General features: G+C 32.5%; 2 protein-coding genes across 2 annotated transcripts; both read right to left on the bottom strand.

Annotated features, from left to right (window-relative positions):
• Positions 1-276: 276 nt before the first annotated feature.
• Positions 277-4878, bottom strand: LOC111994188 (probable pectinesterase/pectinesterase inhibitor 35). Its single transcript, XM_024026059.2, has 2 exons — positions 3897-4878; positions 277-1342 (listed from the first exon to the last, which is right to left on the bottom strand). The coding sequence occupies exons 1-2, from the start codon at positions 4876-4878 to the stop codon at positions 645-647; spliced, it is 1680 nt and encodes a 559-aa protein (XP_023881827.1). The 3' UTR covers positions 277-644.
• Positions 4879-6984: 2106 nt separating this feature from the next.
• LOC136063509 (probable pectinesterase/pectinesterase inhibitor 16) lies at positions 6985-7749 on the bottom strand. Its single transcript, XM_065764016.1, has one exon. The coding sequence runs from the start codon at positions 7747-7749 to the stop codon at positions 7057-7059; it is 693 nt and encodes a 230-aa protein (XP_065620088.1). The 3' UTR covers positions 6985-7056.
• Positions 7750-11951: the final 4202 nt, after the last annotated feature.

The following is an 11951-nucleotide window of genomic DNA, read 5'->3' as shown; positions in this document are numbered from 1 at the left end:
AAAGCACGTCAAAATATATCTTTAACGTATTCTGAACAAGTTAAAGATAATTTGTTGGTTATATATATAAACTACAATGCTATTAATTAATTGTGGTTGATTTATGTATTTAAAAGTTCTTGATATGTGTACGGTGAGTAAACTTTCTATCTCAGAGATAGTTTGAATGCAGTATGTATGCTTTGATTATCCATTTCAATATGTACTCGATTTAAATATTCTTTTGTCTCTAAGGAAAAGCCATAAGAAAACAGGAAATATGGTTACACAACATTGTCATCTTGCTTGATGCTGAAATCTAAACACAGTACAAATCTATACACAGTACACAGCACATTGGCAGATACAAGCACATGTTTTATGTGCAAGTGTGCTTATTTCTTAATAAAACCACAAAGAAAAAAACAAAACTAAAACAACTGAAAACCAACACATTTAGGCAATGGCTTATTCTTTAATGGCTAGCTTTACAAGAAGAAGGATCATGATTGTCTCACACTCTCAATTTCCACCCTCCATATACACCACCCACAAAAGGTGGACATTAGCTAGAAAATGAATACCCGATGTTCACACTCTCTGAGTGGTGTGCACAGAGTTTGAAAATTGGGAATGTGAAATAATAATTTTCATAAGTAGATGGTTCATCCAAGAAGTCCAGAATCAAAAGATACCCCAGTGGAGGGCAACCAAAGATGTCCAGCAATAAAACCAGCTACAGTGAAAGTTTGAGCTTCAGTGGAAGTGAGTGATGCATGGTAACCAGACCACTTGACCCTACTAGAAGTGGAAGAACCAGGCCCTGAGTTCTTGTATTCACCATAATAAAGTGATTTTAGTGCAAAGCTTCCAGACCAAGGAGACCATCCTGATGGGTGTATTAAGTCATCCAGAAAAGACTGCATGATTACTGTCCTAGAATATTGCTTCCATGGTCTTCCAAGATATGTAGCAAACTTAGATTTCTCACCAGCAAAGTCTGATGCTGCTTGTATCTTACAATTGTGGATAGAAATGCCAGTGTTTTGATCTGGGCTGGACCGACCTTGTGCTGTAATCAAATTGTTCTGTCCGGACAAAGGTTTTCTCACATATATGTTACAGTTTTGGAGAACCACGGCAGAGTTTCCAAATATGAAATCTACTGTGCCATAGATATCGTTTTCTCTATAGAATTGGCGTTTAGAGTGAACGTAGAGACTGTCTTGGTAGCCCAAAATGGAACATCTGAAGATTACTGACTTATCTGATCCCACACGTAGTGCAACAGCTTGTTGCTTGGCTGGACCCGCACTGTTCACAAATGTGATGTCTCGAGCTATAAATCCATCTCCCATGGCGGCTGAAAGAAACATGCATAGCATATTAATTGGCATGCATGTGGGAGTAAAAACGTCCTCAGCCTAGGCATGTGCATTAAACAATGTTATCTTCTCATATGTCTATTACTTTTGCTTAGGTCAATTTTATGATCCAGGGAACATTATGAGCTGGATCATGGTTTCCAGAACCCAACGTGTGGCTACAAGAGCTCCATAGCAACGTGTGGCCACCTTTAAGCCACTACTTAATTTAAAGAAATGTAGGAAATTTATTTTTTATATATTGGAATCTAGTCCGGTGGCGGTAACTAAGTGGCCTGAAAGCAAACGCTAAGGTAAAATTTTCGATGTCAATTTTTTTTAGATACAGTCGAACCATATTCAATAAAAAAAAATATTTAACCATTACATTTTTTTTTCTCTCCAATGTGTATGGGATTAATTTTTTTCTCTTTAACGACTACCTCAAAAGCGTCCATTAATATGCTCTTTGGAAAAATACTAACATTACAACCAATTGCAGAATCAAAATTTTTTTCTAAGGAGGATCAAGCTAAATAGAGTCAAAAAAAAAAAAAAAAAAACTCTTGAGTATTAAATGCTTTAGTAGGTTTTAGTTAATTCAATTGAAAAAGTTCTAAGGAGGATCAAGCTAAATAGAGTCAAAAAAAAAAAAAAAAAAACTCTTGAGTATTAAATGCTTTAGTAGGTTTTAGTTAATTCAATTGAAAAAGTCTATTGTCATCAAATAAGAAATTTAGAAGTAAATATCCGCCTACACTAAAAATCAGTTGATACCTTAACATGATAATAAAGATAATATATAAAACAAACTCATATATTTATAAGAAAAAAAATTCATAAACTAATTTTAACTCAATTAAATTTGTACCCTACTTTTATATATATATATATATATAGAGTACTAAAATTATTTATAATAAAACCAAACAATTAAAATGAATTTGAATTAATTTCAATACTTGATTAATAAGAATACATATTACTATTATCAAAATAATATATATATATATATATATCAGATAAATAATACTAAAAAATGTAAATTTAAATGTAAATAATAAAACTTTTTTTTTAGTAAGTAGTAAAACATTGATAGTGGAAGTTCACAAGTCCAAAACACATACTTTCTCCACACTCACAAAAAAAATAAAATAAAATAAAATTCCAAAACACATACAAACGATGTCAAAATTCTCTATTGGCAAAACAAATGGAACTAATCTTAACACCAAATATAATATTATAACATAAATGGCAAATTGTAGACCATACAACAAAACATATACAAAATCTCATGGACTTAAAAGTCAAAAACTCATAAACTGATATACACTAACATGCTATCTCAAACATAAACACAGAGAGAGATACAAGAGCACTCGGATGACTGATCTAGAGAGAACGGCGCCGATCGGCGAGTGGAGGTTGGAAAGCTAAATGGACTCCGGCTATGGGCTTATGAATGGGCATTATTTTGGGTTCAATTGCCCATGTCTCATTTCTTTTTCTTTTTTTGGTTTTAAAAAATTCTAAAATTTGAGAAGGCCCAAATGGATCTCAAGAGAGGGCATTTGTAAAATGTAACTGAGTAGCTAAAGCGGTTTTTTTTTTTTTTTTTTTCCCCTCAAAACACTAGCAGGGGCCTTGTTACGAATAACGTGATTAAAGTCATTTCAACAACTAATAAACCAATGTTTGAATTAATTTTTTGTAATTAGTGATTATTAATTTATAAGAATTACTCCTATATAATAAAACTAAAATCTATAACATCACTGACATATATTTGGACGAAAATAGTTTATGGGAAAAGGAAAAGCCATAACCAGGAGGATAACATTAATTACGAAGTCCACAAGATAATCTTAAGTTCTTAACTCAGACGTATATCATGGCCTCTTCACCCAACTTAATTTCAATGCTTGAAGTTTCAAGCTAGGATGTGATCAGTAGTTAATTAGTTGTGTGATCTTAGAGTACAGACGAATTACATAACTTGAATGATGTGATTCTTAAGTTGTTGCATTGAACAAGCCTTGAGCTATCTTCAAAGTTATCTGCTCCTATGAGCGTGGATAAAAAGAAAATGAAAATGATAAAGAATAGAAGCCTCCCTTAAAATTGCACAAAATAACGGTCCTTTAAATTATGGAAAATTTTCCAAAGTTAGTATTAAATGTAACATATAAGTTTATATCCTTTGACACCATTATTTTTATAACAAAATATTTCGTTTTGAAAGAGGATTTTGACTAGCTTTTATACAATCATGAAGGGTGTCATTTTTCAATCATAATTTAGATAAAAATCATCTTTCAAAAATGAATATTCGACTAACGAAGTCACAACAATAAACTGTTTGCATTTATACACAACTTAAATATGAAATATTATTCTCAGATAAGAAATCTATGTGATAGGTGAGTACTGAACAAGACACAAGATTAATAGGTGACCAATTATAAACACGTCTTGTATGTTGCGTCCATATTATACAATTAATACAAGAATAGTGATGTAATTAACCAATAAAAGAGAGAGAAATCTTACCAACAGTGGCAGATTGGAAAGTTGTCCAGCCTCCTCCATGGCTCCTATCACCAACAATTACTGTTTTGCCTTTTCCATCCCCAACTAACATGACGTTCTTTTGCTTGGTTGGAATCTTAATGTATTCATGATAAGTACCAGCTTGTACATGAATGACAGTCCTACCCCCACCTTCCATGGAAGCCTCAAGTGCCTCAACTATAGTCTTGTGTGTCCCACTTCCATCCTTAGCCACCACAGCACTAACTTCTATCTCTCCCATAGAAGCATGTAAAAGCTTTCTTTCTGATACCGACACCCAAGATGGAAAATCATCATACAACAATCTTCGATTCCCACCACGTATAATTGAAGTTTTACTAGACATGTAGAGTGTTAGTGTGTTGCTAATGAGTTGGCTCAAATTTTGGATTGTAGAATCCATTACACCTTTCTCTACCTCAATTTTATCATTTTCAATGCTCTCGAGACAAGTTTCTTGATTGGTACAAGCAGCACTAAGCCATGTTTGGATGTCATCAGTGGTGGTTTGTGTTTGCTGGTTGGTGTTGTTGTTGACAACATTGGTGAGTTGGTCTAGAGTGTCATCGAGCAACTCGAGGCAGTCATTCATTCCACTAGTTATGTAGTTGCTACGAGATTTTTCATAATTAAGGGTAAGGTTATAGGCAAGGGCTCGAGCTAAGTAAGCTCGGTCCATGCTAAACTTAACCGAAAGGACAAAGAGCTCTTCTGGGGTCTCAGGAAGAGCACTCAGTAGTGTTGATGATAGCATGGATTCACAAGCTGCTTTGTGGGGTGTGCGCTTGCAAGCTGAAAAAATGTCTGCGTCTGAGAATTTGGAGAAATGGGATGGTGAAGGTGTTGGAAGAGAACTTGCTAAACCCAAAAACAATAGAATTTTCATGCCTAAGAGCAAAGATAGTAAGGCTATGCATATATTATTACCTATGGGTTGTGCATGGGAGGAGAATATTGGCATTGTGTACGTGATTATGGTCGTGTATGTGTTTGTGTGAGAGAGAGAGGGAAGGAGTGGTGAGCATGAAGCATAAACTTGCTTCTATATATAATAGTGTTTTTTATCATATGGCATATTCATATATATGACGCAAATATTGATATATCTTTTTTGTCTTCATTTTCTTCTTTTAGATAAATACCTAAAGCTTCAAAAGTACAGACAATAATGATTATAGCTTATAGAACCGTGAAATCAAAGCAACCTTAATGTAGAGTTCCAACCTCATATGGCTGAGGATATTTGAGCGGATCATTCTTTCATAATTGGTAGCTTCCATAGGTTAATTCATTTAAGAACACCACTTAACCTAGAAGTTGAAGTTAATAAATTTGCGATCAATTATGTAATATAACCAATTAATTACTCTCGTTATTATTAGTTAACGTGAAACTTCATGACTTAATTAATTACACCACTTATATATGAATATTTCAACATCCTTTGCTCTCATTTAATTAGGAGTAGTATTGAACTAAGATATGAACCCTTCCATAGACTCAAGCTAGCTTAATCACGGGTCACAAAATTTTATGCTGAGATTAGTTTTTAAAGTATAATGCTATGTAGTGTCAAGTAAGCTGTGAGATATGACATGCACTCACTATGAATTCTAAGTGCGTGTATAATTGGCATAACAACTAAATTAATCTGTATTGATCTCTACTATCAATTAACCAAAAGCCCGGTTACTTGTTAGTTTCCAATTGCTAATTTTTTTCTCTAAAAACTCAATTTTTTTCCTCTTCTTGCCTTTAATATTGTATAAAGAAATGAGATAAAGACATTAGTATCATTGACTCTATCCCACTTATCCACGCTCACTTCCCCATCATTCTCAATCCTCACCATGCTCTCTCTTCTTTATTCTGACTACTCCATTATTTTATTCCTTTCGATCCCTTTCTCCTTTCTATGAGTTTCCACTCTTGTCTCTCTCCCTCTACTCTAGTATTGCTTACCAAGTAAAGAAAAGAAAAAATTAAACTACCCTTAAATTAATCTCTTCAAGTTATAATAAAATAATTGATATTTGATAGAAATTATCATGTATGTTTATCAGGTGTTACTGTTGCTTACTCACAGCAGAAGTGATATTATAATTAATTAATTAATTAATTAATTAATCAGGTCCGGATAGGGTCTTCCACTTATTGCTCATCCTCAATTTTTTTTTTTTTTTTTGACAATTGATAAAGATTGATTAGAGAAGCTAACCAAAATTTTGGCCCAAGTGGAAATTATCCACGGGACGACCTAACTCTATGGAGTTTCAAGGGTAAGGCTTCAAATAGTCCACAGTCCACACACAGTGTTATATATGATTTTATATGATTCTTCATAATATCGTTATCTAACTCTAATTGCTTTTATATATTAATCAAAATAGAGACAGACTGGGAACCATAAAGGAAAATACCACTAATCATTAAACGCCTTTAAAGCGACCCCACCCCCCCCCCCCCGTCGGGAATGATGTGAATATAGCTTGGATGGATTGAAAGCACGTCAAAATATATCTTTAACGTATTCTGAACAAGTTAAAGATAATTTGTTGGTTATATATATAAACTACAATGCTATTAATTAATGAGGTTGATTTATGTATTTAAAAGTTCTTGATATGTGTACGGTGAGTAAACTTTCTATCTCAGAGATAGTTTGAATGCAGTATTATGCTTTGATTATCCATTTCAATATGTACTCGATTTAAATATTCTTTTGTCTCTAAGGAAAAGCCATAAGAAAACAGGAAATATGGTTACACAACATTGTCATCTTGCTTGATGCTGAAATCTAAACACAGTACAAATCTATACACAGTACACAGCACATTGGCAGATACAAGCACATGTTTTATGTGCAAGTGTGCTTATTTCTTAATAAAACCACAAAGAAAAAAACAAAACTAAAACAACTGAAAACCAACACATTTAGGCAATGGCTTATTCTTTAATGGCTAGCTTTACAAGAGAAGGATCATGATTGTCTCACACTCTCAATTTCCACCCTCCATATACACCACCCACAAAAGTGACATTAGTAGAAAATGAATACCCGATGTTCACACTCTCTGAGTGGTGTGCACAGAGTTTGAAAATTGGGAATGTGAAATAATAATTTTCATAAGTAGATGGTTCATCCAAGAAGTCCAGAATCAAAAGATACCCCAGTGGAGGGCAACCAAAGATGTCCAGCAATAAAACCAGCTACAGTGAAAGTTTGAGCTTCAGTGGAAGTGAGTGATGCATGGTAACCAGACCACTTGACCCTACTAGAAGTGGAAGAACCAGGCCCTGAGTTCTTGTATTCACCATAATAAAGTGATTTTAGTGCAAAGCTTCCAGACCAAGGAGACCATCCTGATGGGTGTATTAAGTCATCCAGAAAAGACTGCATGATTACTGTCCTAGAATATTGCTTCCATGGTCTTCCAAGATATGTAGCAAACTTAGATTTCTCACCAGCAAAGTCTGATGCTGCTTGTATCTTACAATTGTGGATAGAAATGCCAGTGTTTTGATCTGGGCTGGACCGACCTTGTGCTGTAATCAAATTGTTCTGTCCGGACAAAGGTTTTCTCACATATATGTTACAGTTTTGGAGAACCACGGCAGAGTTTCCAAATATGAAATCTACTGTGCCATAGATATCGTTTTCTCTATAGAATTGGCGTTTAGAGTGAACGTAGAGACTGTCTTGGTAGCCCAAAATGGAACATCTGAAGATTACTGACTTATCTGATCCCACACGTAGTGCAACAGCTTGTTGCTTGGCTGGACCCGCACTGTTCACAAATGTGATGTCTCGAGCTATAAATCCATCTCCCATGGCGGCTGAAAGAAACATGCATAGCATATTAATTGGCATGCATGTGGGAGTAAAAACGTCCTCAGCCTAGGCATGTGCATTAAACAATGTTATCTTCTCATATGTCTATTACTTTTGCTTAGGTCAATTTTATGATCCAGGGAACATTATGAGCTGGATCATGGTTTCCAGAACCCAACGTGTGGCTACAAGAGCTCCATAGCAACGTGTGGCCACCTTTAAGCCACTACTTAATTTAAAGAAATGTAGGAAATTTATTTTTTATATATTGGAATCTAGTCCGGTGGCGGTAACTAAGTGGCCTGAAAGCAAACGCTAAGGTAAAATTTTCGATGTCAATTTTTTTTAGATACAGTCGAACCATATTCAATAAAAAAAAATATTTAACCATTACATTTTTTTTTCTCTCCAATGTGTATGGGATTAATTTTTTTCTCTTTAACGACTACCTCAAAAGCGTCCATTAATATGCTCTTTGGAAAAATACTAACATTACAACCAATTGCAGAATCAAAATTTTTTTCTAAGGAGGATCAAGCTAAATAGAGTCAAAAAAAAAAAAAAAAAACTCTTGAGTATTAAATGCTTTAGTAGGTTTTAGTTAATTCAATTGAAAAAGTCTATTGTCATCAAATAAGAAATTTAGAAGTAAATATCCGCCTACACTAAAAATCAGTTGATACCTTAACATGATAATAAAGATAATATATAAAACAAACTCATATATTTATAAGAAAAAAAATTCATAAACTAATTTTAACTCAATTAAATTTGTACCCTACTTTTATATATATATATATATAGAGTACTAAAATTATTTATAATAAAACCAAACAATTAAAATGAATTTGAATTAATTTCAATACTTGATTAATAAGAATACATATTACTATTATCAAAATAATATATATATATATATATTCAGATAAATAATACTAAAAAATGTAAATTTAAATGTAAATAATAAAACTTTTTTTTTAGTAAGTAGTAAAACATTGATAGTGGAAGTTCACAAGTCCAAAACACATACTTTCTCCACACTCACAAAAAAAATAAAATAAAATTCCAAAACACATACAAACGATGTCAAAATTCTCTATTGGCAAAACAAATGGAACTAATCTTAACACCAAATATAATATTATAACATAAATGGCAAATTGTAGACCATACAACAAAACATATACAAAATCTCATGGACTTAAAAGTCAAAAACTCATAAACTGATATACACTAACATGCTATCTCAAACATAAACACAGAGAGAGATACAAGAGCACTCGGATGACTGATCTAGAGAGAACGGCGCCGATCGGCGAGTGGAGGTTGGAAAGCTAAATGGACTCCGGCTATGGGCTTATGAATGGGCATTATTTTGGGTTCAATTGCCCATGTCTCATTTCTTTTTCTTTTTTTGGTTTTAAAAAATTCTAAAATTTGAGAAGGCCCAAATGGATCTCAAGAGAGGGCATTTGTAAAATGTAACTGAGTAGCTAAAGCGGTTTTTTTTTTTTTTTTTTTCCCCTCAAAACACTAGCAGGGGCCTTGTTACGAATAACGTGATTAAAGTCATTTCAACAACTAATAAACCAATGTTTGAATTAATTTTTTGTAATTAGTGATTATTAATTTATAAGAATTACTCCTATATAATAAAACTAAAATCTATAACATCACTGACATATATTTGGACGAAAATAGTTTATGGGAAAAGGAAAAGCCATAACCAGGAGGATAACATTAATTACGAAGTCCACAAGATAATCTTAAGTTCTTAACTCAGACGTATATCATGGCCTCTTCACCCAACTTAATTTCAATGCTTGAAGTTTCAAGCTAGGATGTGATCAGTAGTTAATTAGTTGTGTGATCTTAGAGTACAGACGAATTACATAACTTGAATGATGTGATTCTTAAGTTGTTGCATTGAACAAGCCTTGAGCTATCTTCAAAGTTATCTGCTCCTATGAGCGTGGATAAAAAGAAAATGAAAATGATAAAGAATAGAAGCCTCCCTTAAAATTGCACAAAATAACGGTCCTTTAAATTATGGAAAATTTTCCAAAGTTAGTATTAAATGTAACATATAAGTTTATATCCTTTGACACCATTATTTTTATAACAAAATATTTCGTTTTGAAAGAGGATTTTGACTAGCTTTTATACAATCATGAAGGGTGTCATTTTTCAATCATAATTTAGATAAAAATCATCTTTCAAAAATGAATATTCGACTAACGAAGTCACAACAATAAACTGTTTGCATTTATACACAACTTAAATATGAAATATTATTCTCAGATAAGAAATCTATGTGATAGGTGAGTACTGAACAAGACACAAGATTAATAGGTGACCAATTATAAACACGTCTTGTATGTTGCGTCCATATTATACAATTAATACAAGAATAGTGATGTAATTAACCAATAAAAGAGGAGTTTTGCCTTTCGACTCACGTAAAGGTTGGATTAGGCAGATGATTCATTTAGTAGCTATTTTTAAAATTTGAAGATCAAAAAAATCGAACTTACCCCAAATTCAATGACCAAAAATATAATTTACCTTAAAATTATTATAAATGATCTTAGTAAGATGAAAGAATATAGAGTGTAACTTTATTAAGTTAGTCTCTGAAAGAAAATAATAGTTTTAATTAAGTTATTAAAAAACTAATATGGTGTAAACTTTTTTTTACAAGATATTAGAAGATAATATATTGATAAGTACATGTATTTGAAATTATAGGTCCATTAGAGTAATTATAGGAGTGTGGTTTTCTATGAAGTGGATGTTTGTTTGTGAAGTTGGTGTCCATACAAATAACACTGGAAGAGTTAGAGAAATTATAAGGTTCTCATGGTGGACAAGCGACGTAGTCCAAAATTCCACTAAAAGACTCCCACCTGTTTAAAATTGCTGATTTAGAAAAAAAAAAATTTAAACAGAAACTGATTACTAACTCAACAATTTTAAACAAATGAGAATCTTTTAATAGAATGATGAACAAGTGACATAGTCCACCAAAGGATTGTATAATTTCTCGAAGAGTTGGGATGTTGAGAAATAGTAGGAGCCAACAACTAAGTGATGTGAGAAATAATAGGTGCCATTAGTAATTTAATTGATTTGCTATTGTTTTATTAATGTTAGAATTTAGTATTTGCTATTGTTTTTATTATCTTTTATTTATTGTAATGTTAGAGTTTGTTTTCAATTGTTAGTCCTAATAGGCTGGGTAGTTGAGTCATTGTAGCTGACATTGTGGGCAGTTTCTTGTTTTTAGATTGTCAACATAGTGAGTCCTTATTTTTTGATTGTTAAGTTGTAGCAACTAGTATAAAATCAACCAAGTATGATTGAATAAAGATATCAGATAAGTTTAATCAAATTGAGTCCTAATTGGTTTTCAGATGTCAGAATTTCCTCAATCAATCACAGAAATCAGGATTTCCTCAATCAAACCTGAACTTTATCCATTTGTTATCTTTTTTTCTTGTTACGTATCAAGTGTTTCATTAGAAACAACCAAAATTCTATTTTCCTGCTCTCTAAATATTTATATTTTCCCTCTCCAAAAATAGTGTACGTATCATATATATATATATATATATATATATTTCAATTGTCGGGAATGATGTGAATCTAGCTTGGATGGATTGAAAGCACGTCAAAATATATCTTTAACGTATTCTGAACAAGTTAAAGATAATTTGTTGGTTATATATATAAACTACAATGCTATTAATTAATAGAGGTTGATTTATGTATTTAAAAGTTCTTGATATGTGTACGGTGAGTAAACTTTCTATCTCAGAGATAGTTTGAATGCAGTATATATGCTTTGATTATCCATTTCAATATGTACTCGATTTAAATATTCTTTTGTCTCTAAGGAAAAGCCATAAGAAAACAGGAAATATGGTTACACAACATTGTCATCTTGCTTGATGCTGAAATCTAAACACAGTACAAATCTATACACAGTACACAGCACATTGGCAGATACAAGCACATGTTTTATGTGCAAGTGTGCTTATTTCTTAATAAAACCACAAAGAAAAAAACAAAACTAAAACAACTGAAAACCAACACATTTAGGCAATGGCTTATTCTTTAATGGCTAGCTTTACAAGGAGAAGGATCATGATTGTCTCACACTCTCAATTTCCACCCTCCATATACACCACCCACAAAAGGTG

The sequence above is a fragment of the Quercus suber genome, unplaced genomic scaffold, assembly GCF_002906115.3.
Source record: "Quercus suber isolate HL8 unplaced genomic scaffold, Cork oak 2.0 scaffold_537, whole genome shotgun sequence".
Classification (NCBI taxonomy): domain Eukaryota; kingdom Viridiplantae; phylum Streptophyta; class Magnoliopsida; order Fagales; family Fagaceae; genus Quercus; species Quercus suber.
Note: the sequence above shows the minus strand (reverse complement) of the source record. Positions and strands in the feature narration are given on the sequence as shown.